General features: G+C 55.7%; 1 protein-coding gene across 4 annotated transcripts in view; it reads right to left on the bottom strand.

Moving 5' to 3' along the window:
• Positions 1-618: 618 nt before the first annotated feature.
• CACNA1A (calcium voltage-gated channel subunit alpha1 A) overlaps positions 619-21,044 on the bottom strand; it is a 350,805-nt gene continuing 330,379 nt past the window's right edge. For 3 of the 4 annotated variants that reach the window (XM_066347671.1, XM_066347655.1, XM_066347663.1), the window contains 12 exons: positions 20,041-20,168; positions 17,798-17,894; positions 15,200-15,305; positions 7,459-7,566; positions 7,229-7,329; positions 5,709-5,818; positions 5,459-5,597; positions 5,227-5,340; positions 3,905-3,940; positions 2,674-2,860; positions 2,178-2,431; positions 619-1,442 (listed from right to left, as the gene is read on the bottom strand). In XM_066347671.1, coding sequence (XP_066203768.1) covers positions 747-1,442; positions 2,178-2,431; positions 2,674-2,860; positions 3,905-3,940; positions 5,227-5,340; positions 5,459-5,597; positions 5,709-5,818; positions 7,229-7,329; positions 7,459-7,566; positions 15,200-15,305; positions 17,798-17,894; positions 20,041-20,168 — 2,076 coding nt within the window. In that variant the 3' untranslated portion in view covers positions 619-746. Of the gene's footprint in view, positions 1,443-2,177; positions 2,432-2,673; positions 2,861-3,904; positions 3,941-5,226; positions 5,341-5,458; positions 5,598-5,708; positions 5,819-7,228; positions 7,330-7,458; positions 7,567-15,199; positions 15,306-17,797; positions 17,895-18,686; positions 18,784-20,040; positions 20,169-21,044 lie in introns of all 4 variants that reach the window. The other variant, XM_066347649.1, reaches the window with a different exon arrangement.

Here is a 21,044-nt window from a genome sequence, read left to right as displayed (position 1 = left end):
ACAAGGTAGGAAAAAGGCAAAAAAGAAGCAAAGGAAATTGGTGGTGGTGTTCTTTTTTCTTTTGTTATTTCAAGCAGGACCCAAATGTCAGAAAAAAATGCTTCCTCTCTCAATCATTAATTTTTTTGTCCTTTTAAAAATTGTTTATTTTTTTTAAATCGATTTCTGCAGGCAGTAATAGTAGGGTTTGGTATAACCAGCAAGCACTCCTGTGTGTGTCCGGGAACGTGTGTGGGGGGCATGAGCGTGTCAGGTGGAGGTCTGTGTGGGACGCTGGGTTTCCTTTTCTCTGCCACACACGGGCCACCAGCTCGCGTTCACCAGGGGAAGGAAAGATTCAACTGAGATGATAAAACTCATCAATAGAAGCGATTTTTTTCTCCCCGTTTTTTCTTTTAAAAATGTTTTTGTTTTAAATTTCCATTTTCCCCAAGGTTCTCCAAAAATGGCTGAGTTAATTCGAATCCCTTGGCTGTGTGGTTTGTCTGTCCTCCGAGGGCCCCCGTCGTGGGGGCTGAGGGGGGTGCTGAGGGTCTTTGTGGGACACCCTGGTGTGTCCGGCCCTGGGGACTCCCTCCAGGTTCCGGGGGCGCCCGGCAGGTCCTCTCCCCGGCCTCCCCTGTGTGCTGGGCAGGTGGCAGCGAGGTGGCCTCGCGGCCGGGCCGCGGCTCCTCCCCGTGGGGTGTGTGCGTGGGGTGCGTGGGGGGGAGGGGGCCGGGCGGGCGCGGGTGCCACCTCGCCCGGGCTTAGCACCAGTCGTCGTCGTCTGTCTCGCTGTAGGCTTCGTGCAGGCCTTTCCGGGAGCCTGGCCCCCGGGGCCTGGCCGGTCCGTGGGCCGGGTAGTAGCCGTTGGGGAGTCGCCGGCCATGCCGAGAAGGCGACGCGCAGGTCGGGCCCGCGGCCCGGGAAGTCCTGGGCGAGCATGAGTGTCGCGCGGGGGGCGGCGCGTCATAGGGCCCATCGTCCCCATCGCCGCCCGGGCCATCGGCCTCGTCGTAGTCGGAACCCCGGTAGTAACCATGGTGCCGGGGGCCCGGGGACCACTCGGAGGCGTGTGTAACCGACGCCGGCCACCGCGTCCCGCCGTGGCGACATGCTCTGGGAGACTCGCTCCGGGCCGGGCCCCGCCGCTCCACTGCGGGTGAGCGGCTGCTGCTGTGTCCCCCCTGCGGCCGCTCTCCCGCCAGAGGCTCGGCTGCGGGGCCCGGGTACCTCCGCGTGCCGCTGGGGGCCACCCGGCCAGGCCGCGCCACCGGCGGCGGCTGCTGCTGCTGCTGCTGCTGCTGCGGGGGCCCGGAGCCGCCGGCCTTGCGGATCACAGGGGAATAGGACACGTGTGGCCGGGGAGTGGAGGGGGTCTGGGGGAGTTGGCGGCGGCCCCGCCGCGGAGTGCTGGTACCAGATGTTGAGGGGGCTGGGCTTCCACTTACGGAACTACTGCCCTACACGAAAATTGAAACAAAGGAAATCAAAAAAAAAGATACAACAAAATCAACCAGAAGGAGACAGGAGGAGACACAGGGAGGGAGAGGGCAAAGGAAAACCAGAGGACAGGAGAGGGGCGGAAGGGGGAGGGGATGGGGGGACACAGGACATTTGAATGGAAAAAAAGGAAAAAAGCAACAGCCACAAAAAGGAAGAGGAGGAAGAGGAGGAGGAGAAAGGGGAGGGGGAGGAGGGAGAGAGACAAAGAGGGCAGAGGAAGTCAAAAACCAACACAACAAAGTGAAAAGAGAAATGAGAAATGGAGTTTTGTAAGTTTCGGGGTTAAAATAGCAGAAGTTTAAAAAATTACTCACAGGCGTCCAGAGGACAGAAATCATAATCGGAACAAAAACGGAAGCCGGGTTAAAGGAAAGCAAAAGGCAGTGGGTAGCCAGCACCGCATGAGCCATAAGGACCAGGCTGGCCAGAACTCAAAGTGATCCACAACCAAAGAGGAAGCAGCTGCAGGCAGGGAGGGGCAGCAGGTGGGCAGAGGGCTGGGGGCAGAGTGGCAGGAGGCAGTGTCCGACCTTGCCCAGGCCCCTCTTAGCTTGGGAAGGAGCCCAATGGTGGGCAAGGTCAGAGGTCAAAGTGGGGAGTGAGGACCCTATACAGAGTGGCTGTGGGATGTGAGGGACCCCCCTCCCTGGTCCCCCACGGGTGAGTCTGAAGACAGTTCCTGCCACACCCACCTGCCGGTGTGTCATGTGCTCGGGGCCCTCACTAGGTGAGCGAGACCAGCGCTGGTCCCGGGCCTGGGCCCGGTGGTCAGGCCAGTCCTGGGCATAGCGCTCCTTGTCGGGGGGTAGGGGGTGGTGGTGGTGGTGGTGGTGGTGGTGATGGTGCTGTCGGTGCTTTCTGTCCTTGGGCCGGCCCCGCTCTTGGTCCCGCTCCTTTGATGGCAGGTCCCCCGATTGGGTGGTCATGCTCAGGTCTGTCCCCAAGCCTGAGCAGAGGATAGAAGGCTATGAGGTGGGGTAGGACATGCACACAGGAGGCCACCAAGGGGGTCTGTGGGTTGCAGAGAGAGGTGTCTTCTCTGGACCAAGGGCGTCTGGTTCCCAGGATCCTTGGCCCAGCTCTGTCCCATGTAGGCCTTCTCTTCTCTCTTTGTGTCTATCCTCATCTGCCTTCTCTTCCCCTCTTCCCTCCTGTGTCCCCCGGTATAGCCTATGTGGAGTGGCCCACCTGTGTCCACATCTGTGTAGCGGCCGAGGGAGCGCTCGGAGGCTCGGTGGCCACGGTCACGGCGCCGCTGGTGGTGCCGCTGGTTCTGTTCAGGAGGCACCCTCTCCAGAGAGTAGTCGTCCAGGCGCCGGGCCTTGGGGCCCAGCACAGAGGCTGAGCGCTTCATGGGGCTGGCATCGGAGATGATCTGGGGAGGACAGGTCAGCACGCTGGAGTTAGCGGCTGACAGCAAGTTGTTCTGATCTGTCCTGCCCCGTCAGCCATCAGTGATGAAGTGTGACCATCCAGGTCCAGGAGGGAGGGTGCTTGGCTCCTGCTCAACCAGGGCCCGGGGATGTCTCTGTCCCCTCCCAGGCCCTTCCTGGTTTCTGGCTGGGAGGCTCTGTCTGATCCATCCCTGCTCCTTCTCAGGACCATCCCCAGGGGCACCTCTAGGTCCTGAGTATCCAGCCACAGACATGGGGCCTGGCTGAAGAGAAGCGCTTTGCTCATCCAGAGTGCAAACCTGGGGACCCAGGCCCTGGGCAGCATGCCCTGTGCCCCCCCTGCCTGCTTTCCTGGAGGGCGAGGAGCTCCCGGCCTACAGGCTAAGGACCAAGTGCCCAGCACCCAAGCTCACTGTCCTTTTTGGCCAGCAAGGCCCGGGTCTTCCTGCCCACCTGAGGGCTGCCCTGGCACTCAAGGTCCTGGGAGACCTGCCCTCTCATTCTCGGCCTGTGGCCTGGGAGCCTGTGTGTGCCGCACCTTCTGGGGTCAAGGCCTGGAGGGAGGGGGCCTGTGGTTCTCTGCATCTGGGAGAAGAGAGGAGGACAGGGTGGACAGGACCTAGGGCTCAGCTCAGCTGAGTGACTGGTGGCACTGTCCAAGGCAGGAGTTTTAAAGGACACAGGGCTGCAAGACCAGAGGGTCGGGGTGATCAGGGAAGTGAGATAGAGTGGGCCAAGTTTTGGGGTGCACAGTTCAGGATTCTTGGAATGGACCCCCTGGAGTGAGGCTCTGAAGAGAAAGAGGTGGAGAAGGTGGAGGGGAAGTGGGGTAGAGTAGTGTTAACCCCCACCCAGGGCACAGGTGGGGCACACAGAGAACAACACACATGAGGATAGGGCTCCACTGGTGTTTTCTGCAAAGAAAGGGTGAAGTCTGGGACAGCAGAGATGACAGGACGCCCCCGAGGGGGGGGGTGGATGGGAAGAGGGGGCCAGAGCCCAGCTGGGTGGCAGGCGGTACATACACTGAGGTTATTCCCACGTGGCCGGCCCCTTCTCCTCTGTCACAGCCCCACGGGATGGTGCACACAGAAAAAACAGAAAGAAGAAAATAAATATAAAAGCCAAGAGAGGGAGTGAGAGGTGTTAACATAGACCTGAGGAGTGAGGGGGAGAATGGAGGGAGGAAAAGGCAAGTTAAAATACTTGGCAAGTGGTGACCCCTGGCCTGGCCGGCAGTCCTCTCGGGGTCACAGAGGGAACAGACAGGAGACACCACAGACAGACAGATGGCAGAGGCACGAGACAGACAGATGGGAAGGTGTGGCGATAGGCCCCTGGCCCAGGGCTCTGCCTCATGCAATACCTGCAGCCTTGGCTCCAGCTGACACTCAAAGCTTGGATGGGGTACAGCGGTTGGGGAGATAGCTATCAGCTGGGTTTGTACCAACCCTCTCTTGGGGCCCAGCAGCTAAGTCCTGGGGGGCAGTGGCTGGCAGGATGGTGCTAGGCAGCTACATGCAGGCTGGGTGCCTCCCACCCAGGTTTCCAGCAGCCAGAGGTCAGGCCCGACGACCTGGCCCAGCCAGGCCCCGCAGCCTTCCGTCCCGTGCAGATGGTTTGGCACAGCACACAGGCAGCCCTCTGCAGTCAGATATGCTGCCCGGCCCCTTGGGCCAGGTGGGCAGCCAGCCATGCTTCTCGCTTCCCTCTCCACGGGCCTGGGGCAGTGGGATGGGCACACCCACCTCCTTCCCAGGGCCCTGCAGCTGGGTAAAGCAGCCACACACAGACACACATCAGGCACACGCCCCTGTCCCTCCCCAGCAGCCCCCACAGAGACCAGACAGGACAAACCCCAGCTGTCCTAGGCCCTCCCCAGACTCTGCCATCAGGTCTGCCAGGACCTGCCAGGTTTCTGAAAGCAGATCAATTTGTGCATGTGTGTGCAAACACACATATGTGTATGTGTGCGTGTGTATGCCTGTGTACATGTGCGCTTGTATTCTTGATTGCAGTCTTACAAATCACCTCCCACACCCCCACATGTGTCCTCCACATCCTCCTGCCTCAGCACCCCCAAACAGGGAAGAGGCAAACCTGGCAGTGGCTACTGCCCCCTGCTCCCAGAGAGCACCTTCTTCTCAGCCCTCCACTGGGAGGAGCTAAGAGGACAAGGGCCTTAGTTGCCCTGGGCATGCCAGGTAGGTCCTGCTCGCTCCAGCTGAGGGTACAGGAGATCCCACCCAGACCTGGGTCCCAGAGGAGAAAGGATAGGTCCTGGGCTTTGGGAGGCAGGGCCTCTGGGGCCCGAGTCCACCCCAGGGGGGTGGGTGAAAGCGCTCACCTGGTTCTCTGCAGGGAGGCGGGGCATGGAGGCAGCCCGGGCCTGGCCTTCCATGGGGAGGTAGCGCTCACTGTCTGAGTAGCCATCTCGGCCCATTTCTCGCATCTCTACAGACTGCAGGGCATATGGCATGGTTGGGTGAGCCCCGGGGCTGGACACATGGACCCCAGGGGCAGCTTGATGTGTGTGGAGCTGCAGGCGGGCAGGGGAGGCCCAGGGGGAGGACAGGCACCTGAGAATTGGGCTGGCTGTTGGGCATGTCGGTGGGGGGCCCCCGCTCCGGGCTCCACGGGCCCGTCTTCTGGAACATCTCCTGGGCTCGCTGGGTCACCCAGGAAGGGCTCTCCTTGATGCCACTTTCATGAGCCATCCTGCATGTGAGACACAGGCCATAGTGGCAGTGGGCATTCCAGGGCCTTCTGTATCTAGGACTGGCACTCCCTGTCCTTCCAATCCTTCCTCCTATCCCGAGTGACACTCACAGGCCTCCTCCTGGGTCCAGCTGGGTGGAGGGGAGGGCATTTTGGCCGGGCCCCCCCTCCTGCGTTGGTGACGGGGGCTCCATGCGCTGGAACATGAGAGGTGTTCGGTTCTGGGGAGGAAGAGAGCAGCGTGTGTGCAGACCGTCTGTGTGTGTGGGATAAGGACAGGTGGGGGAGCTGTGGAGGGGACACATACTCAGGTATGATTGCTCAGTCAGCTCACTAACCTCTTTTTTCTAAATCCATCCAGAACTGCGTCCATGGTCCCCACCCAGGTCCAGCCCCATAATCTCCCACTGGAACCAGTGCAGCATCATCCTTTCTGGTCTCCCGGCTCTAGCCCTTACTCTTTTTGGCCACCAGAGGGCGCGCATCAAAACCTGCTTGAGGTCACTTTTCTCTACTGAGGAGCTCCTTAGAACAAGAGTCAAAATTCTCCCCATGGCCCCCAAGGCCTTGCATAATCACCTTGTCTCCTCCCACTGCCCCTCTTGCTTGCTCTATTCTGCTACAAGACCTTGCTGTTCCCCAAACTCAAACTCATAGTCCTTCCTCAGGGCCTTTGCACTGGCTATTCCCTCTGCCTTCCTCCAGATATCTGCTTGGCTCACCTTCTTTCCTTTTCCTTCAAGCCTTTGCTCTGAAGTCACCTACTCAAGCCTAACTGGTGGTGGCACAATTGACAGAGCATCATGGGACACACAGATCCCAGGTTCAAGAACCTGAGGCTGCCGGCTTGAGCGCAGAATCACTGGCTTGAGCGTGGGATCATGTTGACTTGAGCCCACAGGTCACTGGAATGAGCCCAAGGTTGCTGGCTTGAGCAAGGGGCCATTTGCTCAGCTTGAGCCCACCCCTGTCAAGGCACATATGAGAATCAATGACAACTAAAATGACACAACTACAAGTTGATGTTTCTCATCTCTCTCCCTTCCTGTCTCTATCTCTAAAAAGAAAAAGAAACCACCAGGAAAGTTACTTCCTCAGGGAGGTCTCGCCTGACTCCCATTTCAGGCTGCACCCCTCCCCCAGGCACTCCTCCCAGGGTCCTCCCGTTAGACGCTTGTCATTGTTGGTACGCATTTCCCCAACTGGGCTTTTGGTCTGCTTTGCTGACAGCTGCATCCCCAGGCAGAGGGAATAGCCAGTGCAAAGGCCCTGAGGAAGGACTATGAGTTTGAGTTTGGGGAACAGCAAGGTCTTGTAGCAGAATAGAGTAAGCAAGAGGGGCAGTGGGAGGAGACAAGGTGATTATGCAAGGCCTTGGGGGCCATGGGGAGAGCTTTGACTCTTGTTCTAAGAACAGCACCTGACACACAGTAGGCACTCTGTAAATGTTGATGGAGCAGGTGAATTAATCCAGGTTATGTCTCCTGGGCACAACCTTACTTTGCAATGACCTGTCCTGGGGCTTGGCCACGTCCCAGTGTTCCAGGTGGTCCTCATGGTGACAAGGAAGCTACAGTCTCTCAGCCTGGGTAACCCCAGAGGGAAGATCATTGGAGGGTCCTGGGCCATACCTGCTCCTCACGCATGGCCTGCAGCTTCTTGGCTTTGCTTTGCCGGTAGTACTCCATGATCATCATGGCCGCATAGATCTTCCCCACTGTCAGGTCCGTGGCTGGGGGCACAGAGCAAGTTCACTGTGGCTGGGGCCCCTGTATGTATCCCCTGGCCCGGTGCCTCTTCTTTCCCTCCCCCTCTGTTCTGGCAGGTTGGGGCCCAGGGCCAGGCCAGTCTGGGTTCTTACACTTATGAGGGGTGACCAGCAGGTCCAGTGTTTTCTGGGACAGGTTGGGCCAGATGGCCATCATCTCTTTCCGTAGTTCGGCATCCATCTGCTGTTTGTCGGCCCCTCCTGTAATGTGGGCACAGAGAGGCCCTGATTGTTTGCCTGGGCGCCTGCTGGCCTCTAGAACAGCTACCAAGCCAGCAGCTGCTGCCTACCCAGTGCTCTGGAGTCCTGGTTCCCACAGGTCCCAGAGTGCCCAGTGGGGCTGGCCCAGAGAAGAAATGACCTTGGGGGCTCCCTCTAGTCCTCAACAGGGGCAGGGCTGTAGAGCAGCTGAGTGGGGCACAGTTCAGCATTGGGAGGGGCTGGATAGCCCAGGTCAAAACCCAATTCCCAACTGCACGACTTAGGTATTGGTCTGTGCCTCATTCTCCCTGTTTGCAAGGTGGGGATGACAGCAATTATACCTGCCTCACTTAATTGTTTGATGTTTAAATATTTTTTTTCTTTTCTTTTCTTTTTTAATTTTTTTAATTTATTCATTTTTAGAGAGGAGAGAGACAGAGGAGAGAGAGACAGAGAGAGAGAGAAGGGGGGAGGAGCTGGAAGCATCAACTCGCATATGTGCCTTGACCAGGCAAGCCCAGGGTTTCGAACCGGCGATCTCAGCATTTCCAGGTCGACGCTTTATCCACTGCACCACCACAGGTCAGGCTTTTTTTCCTTTTTTTTAAAAATTCATTTTAGAGAGGAGGGGGAGAGACAGAGAGAGAGAGAGAGGTAGAGAGAGAGACAGAGAGAGAGAAGGAGGGAGGAGCTGGAAGCATCAACTCCCATATGTGCCTTAACCAGGCAAGCCCAGGGTTTCGAACTGGCGACCTCAGCATTTCCAGGTCGACGCTTTATCCACTGCGCCACCACAGGTCAGGCTAATTGTTTGATGTTTAAAGTAATTAATGTGGCCCTGGCCAGGTAGCTCAGTAAGATAGAGCATCATCCCGATACACTAAGTTTGTGGGTTTGATCCCTGGTCAGGGTACATAAAAAAATCAACCAATGAATGCATAAATAAGTTAAACAACAAATCGATGTTTCTCTCTCTTTTCCTTCTTCTCTGTCTAAAATAAAGTAGTTAATGTGTGTGCAGCCTTAAAACAGTGTCTCCATAGGACTGTGACCACAGCAGGCCATCAGTCTGGGGTGAGGCCAGGGAGGCTAGCATGCCACGGGGCAGTTCTGGTGGAGGTTTTCCCAACCAAGTCTTCGTTTCCGTTGATGTGACCTTTGGGCATTGTTGATCCCTGGTCCCAGTGATTCCTGCCTGAGTACATGGTAGTATGACCCGTGCTGGACCCTGTGGTTGGCTGGGGCCATATGATGAGTTTTGCCAGTGAGATGTGATCAGAGTGAGGTGTCTCTTTGGGCATTTAATGGCCACTGAATGACTGTCCTGGGTTCTTTTTGTTCTGTCATGATAGCTGGTGACATAAGGGACAGTGGCTCTCTCAGGCCTAGCCCCCCTCTGATGAACAGAGCCCCCTTGCTAACCTAGAAAGGACACACTGATGGGAGTGAGAAGTGAACCTTTGTTGGTGTGAGACCGTGGGGCTGTTTGCTATGGCAGCATATTCTCACCCAGCCCGACTAATACACCAGCCTTGCCTTCACTCCTACTTCTCTTTCAGAGCCCCCACTGTTGGGCACAGGGGCATGCTCCAAACACCAGCAGGTATAAAAGAGACATTTATAACAGAGCTATACAAGGGTCCCAAGGCCCCCTCTGAGCCAAATATTAACTTTGTAGTTGCTATATTGTGGGGGAAGGTCTAGGAGATCTAGGAGAAGGGCAGGGGCTGGCTATCAGCCATTAGAAGAGTATTTCAGTGTTCAAACAACCATCTACTGGGGCACACAGGCTGAACAGTTGCCCTGGCGGGCAGCCCCGACATCCCACTGTGCTTCCCCTCCCTGCAGGCCTCTCTCCCAGCCTTCCCCACTCTTCCTTCTCCCAGGTCCAGCCTAGAGCTGCCTCCGGCACCACCCAGCGTCTCCTCAGTAGATGTGGGTCAAAGCACAGACACCTGCAGGACTTTCACTCATCTTTGCCCACATGACTCTGGAGACAGGTGTCTTTATTTTGGGAAAAATCCTTCAGGAGAGCCTTTTTGTAGGTTAAGCTCAGAGAATACTGAGGTGATGATAGGAAGCTGAACTGTCTAGACCAGAGCAGTCGCCTCTGCCTAGCCCTTCCTGTCCCTCCCACAGCCACCAGAGGGCAGCTATGAGCACCTGAGTCAGGTGGGTCCTCTGTTCAGAGCAGTCCTCAGGGTTCTATTTCATCCAATGTGATCGCCCAAGTTCACAGGGTCCTGCACTATCTGCCTTTGTCCCCTTTACTTCCCCACTTCACTCACTCTGTTCCAACAATGGTGACCTTCTCACTGTTCCTCAAACACACCAGGCATTCTCCTTCAGGGCCTTTGCATGGGCTGTTACCACTGTCAGGATCATCCTTTCTACAAATATCTATGGGATTCCCTTCCTCCTTCAGGAACCTGCTCAAACCTTTTATCAGAGAAGCTTTCTAGCTGCACTCCCTACTTAAAACAACCCCCCATCACCTTCTATGCCTTTATTTTCTCTGTACTTATTGTCACTCGTTTCCTATATCACCCACTAGAGGGCGCCCTCAATTATCTGGTCTTTCTTTTTCACCTCAGGTGATGCAATGGGCTGTGGTTATTGGGGGCACAGCTGTAGGTGGGGCTAATCTGTGGCCCTGCAGCAGTTAGGAGGTCAAGACTATTGTGGGAGAGCCTTGGGCACCAACCTATGACAGTGTTTCTTTCCTCATGGGAAGCAGTTGGAATTCATAACTGTATCTCCTGTCCAGTCTAGCTAAGTGAGGTGTCCAGGATCTCTGTGACCTCGGGCACACAGGAATAGAAAGAAGAGAATATGACACTCTTCTTTATGACTCCCTGTTAAAAGTCATTCTCTTCTTACAGTGTAGATATGTCCTGTTTCTAGTAGAGAAAAAGAAGACACCTGCTGTTATGAACAGAACTGTGTCTCCCCAAAACCATGTCGAAGCCCTAAGTCCCAGTGTGAATGTATGTGGAGATGAGGCCTTTAAGGAGGTAATTAAAGTTACATAAGGTCATAAGGGTGGTCTTCACTCCAATAGGACTGGTGTCCTATAAAAGGGGGAGAGACACCAAGGCTGTGCATGTGCCGAGGAAAGGCCAGGTGAGGACACAGTAAGAAGGGCGCCGGCCATCTGTGGTTGGCTGAGAGAGGCCTTGGGAGAAACCAACCCTGGCAGCACCTTGATCTTGGGCTTTCAGCCTCCAGAAATATAAGAAAATACATTCATGTTGTTTAAGCCCCCCAGTTTGTAATTTGTTATAGCCCCTGAGCTGACAAAAGCACCTGCTCTTGGCTTCTGAGTTAGGTAAGGGAGTCAGGCAGGGTTCCTGGGCCTCCGTCAGCACAGTTGGCACGTGGGGGGCTGTTGTGTGCATTGTAATATGTTGAGCAGCACCCACTAGATGCCAGTAGTACCTTCTTTCCCAAGTCTTGACAACCAAACCTGTGTCCAGACATTGCTAAGTGTCCCCTGGGGGACATTATCTGCCGGTTGAGAACCATCACCTTCCGCTCCTGCTTCATTTCACTGGGAGGCCTAGAATTCAGGATTGTCATTGACAGTTAATCAAAGGGAACATCCTTAGAGGATTCCCACCTGGTCCTTGCCTAGGGCCACACAGTTCCCTCAAGGTTGAATCCAGGTTTATTCCTCCCCCAGTTACAGAATTATTAACACCAGGGCTCCCAAGGACAGGACGTTCCAGTCTGTTCCTGCAGGCAACAGTCACTCATGAACTTGCGGTGTTCCAGACTATATAAGCCCAAGAGTCCTCCCCTTCCCTATTGCCTTCTGTAGGCCCTGTGGTAGAGTCTCTGTCACAGGGTCTGTCCTGCACACCCTGGGACATTTAGCAGTATCAGCAGCATCCTGGCCTTTGCACACCATAGGCCATTAGCACCAGCCCCCTCTCAGTGTGACAATCAAAAATGTCTCCAGACATTGCCTAGTGTCCCTGGGGGCAGAATGGCCACTGTTTGAGAACAGCTGACTTAAGGTGTAAACCCTGACCTCGCTCCCCAACCCCTGCCTCTGCTCTCTCTCTTTAATTATTTTAAAATTGATTTTAGAGAAAGAGAGAGAGAAACATTGATCAGGACTGACCAGGAGGTGGCACAATGGATAGAGCACTGACCCAGGACGCTGAGGTCCCAGGTTCGAAACCCCAAGGTCACTGGCTTGAGCGTGTGCTCAATGGCTTGAGCAAGGGCGTGCCAGTTTGAGTGCAAGGTTGCTGGCTTGAGTGTGTGTAAGATCATCAACATGACCTCAAGGTCGCCAGCTTGAGCCCAATGGTTGCTGGTTTGAAGCCCAAGGTCACTGGCTTGAGCAAAGGGCCTCTGGCTCAGTTTGAGCTCCCCTCCCATCAGGCACGTACTAGGAGCAATCAATGCAAAACTAAAGTGAAGCAACCACGAGTTGATGCTTCCCTCTCTCGCTTCTTTTCGCACTCTAAAAAAAGAAAAGAAAGAAACATCGACCTGTTCCTGTGTGTGCCCCAACTGGGGATCGAACCTGCAACCTCTGTGTATTGGGACGCTGCTCTAACCAGCTGAGCTATCCAGTCAGGCTATTTTTAGTGTTGCTGCTGCCAAGCGAGCACACTATCTTTTCCTACAGCATTTATCACCTTTGAATATGTTACATATTCGACTTAGAATCATTACTTTTTGTCGCCTGTTTTCCTGCAGCCCCACAACGGCTGGAGGCTCATGTCTTTCACTGCCATGTCCCATGTGCTGAGGACAGGGTGGGCACACAGCGGGTATTCAATGAACGGTTCTTACTCAATGAGCTGTGAGCAACGTGGCTCCGTTTCCGGGAGATAACAACGTGCCATAGCACCCCTTTGGTTCAGCAGGTCAAAGCCCTTCGACTCCCATGATACTCACCCCAGAACTTTCTGGGCATTGCAGACCCCACTTCAGATAGCCTGATCTTTGGGGAATTAAAGGACCAGACAGTATGGTTTGGTCAGCCACGTGGAGTCCTGAACGGGAGTTTGGGTGGGGTTTGCCTGGATTTGGCCCTTTCTAAGACAACAGCAGAAGGCATTCCTTTTTTTCAACCTCAGGGCCGAAGATGGGCACAGGGAAGGTGGGCAGGCATGCAGACTCCTGGTATTAGCTCAGGTACGCCCCCGAGCTCCTGGAGAAGATCCCAGCCTGGCTGATTCCTTGATTTTGGGCTTGTGAGAGCCCAGTTGAGCCCATCAGGACTTCTGACCTATAGAACTGTGAGCTGGCAAATAGGTGTGCTTTAAGCTGCTAAGTTTGTGGTCATATGTTATGGCATAACTAGCTAATACATGAACTGAAGCTTGGAGAGGGTGAAGTCATCTGCCAAGGTTTCCAGTGAGGACAGAGCCCCACAGAACGTGACTCTGCCACCTGACCAGAGGGAACAGCTGCCTACTCTCCTGCTGCTGCACTGCCCTGGCTGGGCCTGGCCCAGCTTCAACTATGCTGATGAGGGAGCCGTCTGGGACAAGCAGAGCCACAATATTCACAGAACCTGGGCTCGACCAGAGACTTGTGCCTGGCTGCCTGCCTCTGCCTTGTTGCATGAGAAAGAAACATCCCCTGTGTGCCAGACAAGGGCCTGGTCCCCACCTACACTTCTGCTGTCCCGAGCCTCATCTTCACTCCCTGTGATCTTTCACGCTCTTTTGGGTGGCTCCTACTGCCCTCTCTACCTTCATCTTCATGTTTCCCACTTCTTTTTTTATGTTGTTGTTATTTTCCGAAGTGAGAAGCAGGGGGAGGGAGAGAGACTCCCACATGTGCCCAACTGGGATCCACCCGGCATGCCCACCAGGGGGCGATGCTCTGCCCATCTTGGGTGTTGCTCCGCTGCAACCGGAGCCATTCTATCTAGTGCCTGAGGTGGAGGCCATGAAGCCATCCTCAGCGCCCAGGCCAACTTTGCTCCAATGGAGCCTCGGCTGTGGGAGGGGAAGAGAGAGACAGAGAGAAAAGAGAGCGGGAGGGGTGGAGAAGCAGATAGGTGCTTCTTCTGTGTGCCCTGGCTGGGAATTGAACCCAGGATATCCACACACCGGGCCGATGCTCTACTGCTGAGCTAACTGGCCAGGGCCATGTTTCCCACTTCTAACAATGTCTATACCCAATGTGTCCCCCTCCACTGGGCACTGTCCCACTGAAAGCTGCTGATCCTCTCCCAAACCCCCCACTTCCTGAGCAACTTCTGGCCTTGGCTCCTCGTGCCCCTCGTCTCCTTAGGATTCTGGAAGGAGCTTCCATCCCTGAAGTTCAATCAGCCTTCCTACTGATAGCCCAGTGGCTTTAGCTGGGGTGGAGCCCTGCCCGATGTCCAACTCTGCAAGAGGCTGCACCCTGCCCTCTGCCAGCTCCTCCCACTTCCTCCTCTCTGCTGACCACAACCTCCCTCTGCCCTGCCGTCTCATCAGCTGCCGAGCCACATCCAGTCTACAGTCAGGCTTCTGGAACCCACTCCATGTGGGGGACCCTGACCCCTCCCCGAGAGACGCCCTGGCCAGAGTGGCCAGTGGTGATCGATCATGAAATCCATGGTTGCTCTCGGTCCTCACCTTCCTTGGTTGCCGGACAGCTTCTGATACGCTGGTCCCCTCTTTCTGGAAATGCCCTCCAGGAGCCCATGCTGCCCAGGCCTCTGCCCACCTCCCTGGCCTCCTTGTCAGTCCCCTCTAACACTGGAGTGTTCCTGAGTTTGGCCTGTGGGGGTCTCTCGGTTCACATTCATCCTCTTGGCGAGCTGGTCCAGTCTCTTGGCCTAGAACCTGGCAGCACCTGGTGCCTCCTGACTTCACCTTCAGCGCGGCCGGAAGACTCTTCACCCGGAGCCTCCTCACCCCGCGAGACATGTCCCTGGAGGGCCTCCTGCTCACTCTGTGTCTCCAAGTGCCTCTGCCCTCCCTTTGCCCCTGACTTTCCCCTCTCGTCTCTTCTGTGTGTCAGGCAACGGCCCCAACCCGAGGGTGGCCTTGACTTCTCTCTTTCCCTCATGCCCCACACTCAATCCATTGATTAAGTGTTGGCTTGGCTCCCAGTAAATTTCCAGAATTTGAACTCTCCATATCCTCTCAGTCAGAACTCTCCTGCGTTCACCTGGATTAGGTCAGTGGACTCCACTCTGGCCTCTTCCCCATCCGTTCTCCCGTAGAGGGGGCGTGTCCAGACACAAGTAGGGTCGGGTCCCTCCTCTTCGCAGGATGCTGCGTGGCACTCCCCCTCGTCCAGAGGGCCAATCGGTTCCCCGTAGCACTGGGTGTCCACCTAGCTCAGAACCTTTGCACCTACTGGTCCCACTGCTTGAGGCACTTTCCCTGCAGCTCTCCATGTGACTCGTCGCCCTACCTCCTTCAGAACCTCCAAGGGCAGCTGTCCCCCACTGGAAGTGTAAGCTGCTGTGTCCCCCATATTCAGAGCAGAGGCTGGCGCACTACATGTTTGCCAAGCGAGGGAACGGGTGGGTGAGCGAGTGAAACCAGGACTGGGCAGCGGCTCCCTCGGTCTCAGGCAGGGAGGGGCCTCCAGCTGCCTGCTGCCCTCCCCTCCGAGGCCGCCTCCACCCTGTCTTCCCCCTTGGCTCCCACTCCTGCCCCCTTACCCTTGGCAATCTTGATGTCCAGGGCTGTACGGATCAGAGCCATGAGGGTAGAGTTGAAGTGGACGGTGTTGTCATCGGCGACAGGCAGGTCCATTCGCAGAAGCCTCTGTAGAAAACCAAAGGTGAGGGCAGTCATTCCAAAGCACGCTTCCTGGTCCCCCGTGAGCCAGACCCACCCGACCTGGGGAGCCCCAGGAAGAACTCTGACGGCAGCAGCTAAGGTGCCCTCCACCCTCAGGTTACCTGTCCCAGTGCTCCATCTCCTGATTTCCCTTGGTGGCCCGTAGAGAGGGCACTGGGTGCTCTCCTATGCTGTGAGCCCCTGCCCCTTCCTCTCCCGCACGCTGGGCCCTGGGTCATTTCCAGGGTGGGCCCCGATCCTTGCCCTGCCCCAGAGTTCTTCTGGATGGCTCTGTTCCATTCTGACCCCAAAGGAGTGCACAAGCCAGATCAGAGCAGACATGCAGCAGCCAGGCAGAGGGAGCCACGCCACAGCCCTGGGGCCGCTGGCTCCCCACCCACCCCTGCCCAGACCAGACCAGACCAGATGGGCATAGACTACATCAGTTCTCTGAGAAGCAGCAGGCAGGCGGCCCCCCGATGGGGTGGGCCGCTCGCAGACATGCAGCATGGCCGGGTCATAACACACACAACGGCAGACGGGCACATGCAGATGGAATCTCGAGACTCATTCATAGCTCTGTGGAAAGTATCTCAGGGCAAGTCTGGATCCTGGCTCTGTGTGGCTGTGCGGGAAGAGGTAAGGGGTGTTTCTGTGTCCCAGGGAAGAACGGACTCCCCGTGTCCCAGGCAGGGGCTCTGGCCCCTGTGCTCGGTGATGTGGGAGAATGCTGGGCTGGTGGGCAGAGCCCAGGCGGAGGTGGCACGGAGATGGGGGTTGGGGATCACGAGGGGCTTCAGACACATAGCAGGAAACACGGAGTGGGATAAGGGGAAGGGGGGTAAGCCCAGAGCAGAACACAAGAGGTGGGTTGGGGCAGGGGAGGGAGACGGGTGGCAGACACAGACACAGACACACACACACACACACACACACACACGGCCGCGCGCACAGTTGTACAGGTTGTGCAGCATACAAAACAGCCTCGGCTTTAGGAATTGCAGGTTTGTGTACTCAAATGACAACTGTCCAGCTGCTGTCAGAACAGTGTCTTGGTCTCACCACATCACTGGACCACAATTTTTCAACAAAGTGTTCTGTGAAAAGGGCGCTCTTTTCCAACTTGCACAAAGGTGCCTAAGGCTCACAGTGGCCCTGCATAGGGGCCAGGAAGGGAAGGGCTCTCCCTCCCTCGTGTGTGTGTGCGCGCGCGCGCGCAACACACACACACACACACACACACACACACACACACACACACACACACACACTACTCAGGCAAGCAGAGACTGAGAGAAAGGCTGAGGACAAGTACAGAGAGGAGAGACAGGCAGAGAGATCCCAGAGCTGACACGAGGCAGCCTCGCCAGGCTGTGACCATGGAGGGGGGGGAGGGGTCGGCTGTGGGGAGGCGGCCACACCAGGCAGGAAGGGATGGCACTGACTGAGGGGGCAGGGAGAACTGTTGCAGACACAGGTGGGCCAAGGTGGAGGAGAGAATGGGATGATGGAATACTCTTTTTTTTTTTTTTTTTAGGGGGGGCACTTTCAAGGTCATCCCTGAACTTCTCGTGGATGAGTTGGAGGAAACAGAGCATCTGTCCTTGGGTGCCAAGGGAGATTCCAGGACAGAGGTCTAAAGGGGTGGCCTGGCCCTCCGCCTGGCGGCAGGACCCTTGCTCCTTCAGCCAGCATGCATCACCCCCACCTGACCCCCGCCCCGGTCGGCCATGGTGCCTGCCCGCCCCAGGCTCCTGCCAAGGCAGCGTGCACGGCCTGCGTCAGGGTGCCATGGTCCAGGGGTCCAGCTGCGGCCTGCCTGCCCACTCTGGAACAATGGAAAGGCGTGTTGGGGTATCTCGGGGAGGTGGTAGATGGGTGGCACAGGGACCGGGGCCAGAGAACAACTCTGGGGGAGGGAGGAGAAGGGAAGAAAGGCTGTGGGTGTTCCTCAGGAGGTCTTGGATCCCCCAAAGCCCTAGGTCAGAGATCAGCTTCAGGTGTGTGTGGAGGGTGGGACTGTTGGACCTGGGAGTTCAAGGTACAAAAGGTGGGCCAGGGCCTTGCCTTTTTGGGGGCCTACCGAAAGGTATCTGCCCCGGCCTGGGAGGTGGGGGGCTGCTCTGGGTGGGCAGCCAAGGAGGCATAGTGGTGATCTCCCCTGACATGTGTTTGCGTCCAATTTGGTTTTCAGGAGACCAGGTGTGAGGGGACCGGGAGCTCCCTTCCCCCTCCCCCGACATGTCGGCCATAATGGAGTCTCAAAACACCAAGACACACTCATCAGAATGGACGGACACAGTGTTCTCCTTAGAGTCAAGTAATGATCATGATCCATTTACTCGAGGAAAGAAAAGAAAAAAGGAAAAAGATAAAAAGAAGAGGAATGCTGGAAAAAGAGACTCAGCTGGCTGTTCGCGGCCAGCACTGAAAAATCCCCAGTGCCCGGACGTTGGTGGTCAGCAAAGCTAATCTACCTTGTGAGCCACTCTGGCCGGACACTTCTTCCCCAGACCCAGGGGCGGAGACATGTGTCTCAGCATCTGATACATGTCCGGGTAAGGCATGCGGCCCCTGGCAGCACCGAAAACAAAAATGGGAATGGGGACGGAAAACCAAAGGAAGGGGAGGTGGAGGGAGGGGAAGAAACGGAGAAAAACCAAAACCAAAACCACACGAGCCAAAAAAATATAGAGAGAACGATGCAGAGAACAATAAAATAGGTATTTCAAATAAATAGAAAAGAGGAGGAAACAATGGAAGAAAAGGTAATTAAAAAATATTATTTCACTGCTCACAAGCAGGGAGAGAGAGAGAGAGAGGTCAGATTCAATTTTGACTCTGAGCTATGGTTCTGGTGGGATATGGAGGGCATGGGGCTCTTATTTTGGAAGTGATGCTTTAGTTCGATGTTATTTAAAAAATTGGGTAAAGTTCTCTGGTTTGGCTGAGGCTGGTCTCTGAGGGGGCCTAGATGGGGAGGAGGGGCCAGGAGTGGTGGGAGGGGGGCTGGGGGCTTCGGGAGGCGAAGGGTAAAGGGGGAGAGAGTGGAGGTGATGGTGGGGGAGGCAAAGCAAAGTTACAATCCCCCTGGATGTCTGATTTGGGGTGCCGTTGAGACCCTGGGATGGGCAGCCTCAGTTAAGAGCAAGCAGAATGACTGAAGGGAACGGAGAGGTATGTTCCATGCTTCATCAAGTCTACGTGACTGCATTCTGTTGGCTAAGAGAATTTTCTAGTTTAATGCAAGAGAGAGAGATGGCTCTGTTTTTTGGATATATATATATATATATGAAATATATATATTGAAGAACCCCAAGCCACACTCATTCCATGGATGCTAGCAGGTTTTAGTGGAAATCAAACCTTGCAAGCAACCCTATGAGGACATTTCTTGCCTAAGCCGAGAGGGGGAGATATTACGCGCAATAAACTGTACATATCCTTATAATGAATCCGACCGCTGAAAGGAGAAGAGAGGGGATTAGTGGAGGCATAGGGGTCAAGGTGCCTTTACACTGACTCCCTGCACACACAGCAAGGTCATGATGCCAGGGTCTGGGTGCTCCCTGCCTTGAGGGGGTTGGGGAGACTTGGGACGAGTAAAGGTGAAGGTCCCTGAGACACTCACAGACCCCAGGGGGCAGAGGGTTTGGGTTGGGGCATGCCTGGAGCTCTGGGCTGGGGGCACCTCCCCCAGGGCTCCTCTGCACCTGCCTCCTCCACAATCTACACGGGCTACACTGGGATGGGGGGGCTCGTGGAATAGAGGACAGGGGGATAGCATCCAATTGTTGTGACCTAAAATCAAAAGAGGAAGAGTTAGGAACCAGCTGTAAGTCAAGTCCCAGACCCATGGCTCATCCCAGCCTCTTGGTCTCATGGAGCACTTGTCTGGGTCTGCAGGGGTGGAAGGACTGGCTCTTCCCTACCTTCTTCATAAAGATTCCCCTCCAGAGCTGAGGCCACAAAGGGTGCCCATTAATACTTTCTCAGGCCCCATTCTCAGCCTGAACTAGAATCTTCAGCCAGCGCCTAACGGGCTCGGAACGCCACGATGGCGCCTCTGAGTGTCCTGCAAGTGCTTGGTGTTGAGCAGGTGCTCAGTGCATGTGCACGGGATGGAGTCGACCCTCTGAAGCCACTGCCCGTCAGTCAGGAAGAGGCACTCTGGTGCCCACAGAGATGGGCACCATCCCTTTGTGACCATGAAGATGCAAAGGCGACTGAGGTTCTGTGTACTCTCCCCCAGCCTTATGTGAGCACCTGTTCCAGAATCCTGGGATCCCCAGTGGGAGTGGGAGTTGGTTCCCGCCACTCTGATCCTGCAGCCAATCCCATATGCCAGGGGAGCTTGGCCAGCTCCTCTTCCCACACTCCCAAGAGAATTGAGGCTGAGTGGCCTCTGGCTTCTTCCCTGGGGCCTGGCAAACTTGTCCTCACCATCTGGAGGCCTCAGAGTAAGGGAGGGTGCCATGGTTGACACCCTCCCTCATCTCCCAGAATGCCTAGGGCTTGGGCAGGGGTGGTACCCAAAGCATTTAACCTGGGGTGTGTGACGGTACTGATTTTCATTTCCTTCCTTTAGACTGATTCCCTTGAGATCCCCACTAGCTCCCCAGGGGCCCAACACCCCAAGGTCTGGAGCCTGACCTAGTCTGGGCTCCAGGGCCAGAGAAAGGTGGGCAGTGTGGCTGCAGGATTCAGGGTGACTCCTTACCACGCTGCGGGGTCGTACTCGGCCCAGACACGCACATACTCATCCAGGTGGTGAGGACCCAGGATGGAGGAATCTCGAGTGAGGTACTCAAAGTTGTCCATGATGACGGCCACAAAGAGGTTCAGCATCTGTGGTAACCCCAGGGCCAAGAGGGAGTGGGGAGAGCAAGATCCATCCAGACACATTTACACAGAGGCCCAGAGGGGGAGGGGGAAGGGGATTAGACAAGGAAAGGGAGACAGAGAAAGATGGGGGGAGGGAAGAGACAGGGAGGAAAGACACATGCTCACGCAAGGAGCCCAGACAGAGAGATGGAGAAATGGAGATATGAGAGAGAGGGAGAGAGATAGAGAAAGATGAAGACACAGAGTTGGAGAGACAGGGAGGAGAGGCTATGTGAAATGGTGGCTAATGCCAAAGGAACCACCATGACCCCAAATCTTCCCATTTCTGGCCTCCAACAAGGTCAAAGGGAAGGAAGGCTCCATGTAGGCAAGAACCTAGCCATGTTCCCAGCCCCAGCCCAAAGTAAGCACTCAGCAAATACAGGGTGGTCAAAAGTAGTTTTAAGTTGTTCATATAAAAGTAATACAATCAATAAATAACAAGAACCCAACAAATAATCCTTGTTTCATGTACTCAAAACTGTGAACTGCCTGACTGGGTGGTGGCGCAGTAGATAGAGCGTCGAACTGGGATGCCGAGGACCCGGGTTCAAGACCCCGGGGTCGCCAGCATGAGCGCGGGCTCATCTGGTTTGAGCAAAGGCTCACCAGCTTGGACCCAGGGTGGCTGGCTCGAGCAAGGGGTTACTCGGTCTGCTGAAGGCCCATGGTCAAGGCACATATGAGAGGGCAATCAATGAACAACTGGGGTGTTGCAATGCGCAACAAAAAACTGATGATTGATGCTTTTCATCTCTCTGTTCCTGTCTGTCTGTCCCTGTCTGTCCCTCTCTCTGACTCTCTCTCTGTCTCTGTAAAAAAAAACCCCCAAAAAACCAC

Source organism: Saccopteryx leptura, chromosome 1 (genome assembly GCF_036850995.1).
Source record: "Saccopteryx leptura isolate mSacLep1 chromosome 1, mSacLep1_pri_phased_curated, whole genome shotgun sequence".
Lineage (NCBI taxonomy): Eukaryota > Metazoa > Chordata > Mammalia > Chiroptera > Emballonuridae > Saccopteryx > Saccopteryx leptura.
This window is presented reverse-complemented; position numbering and strand designations above follow the sequence as displayed.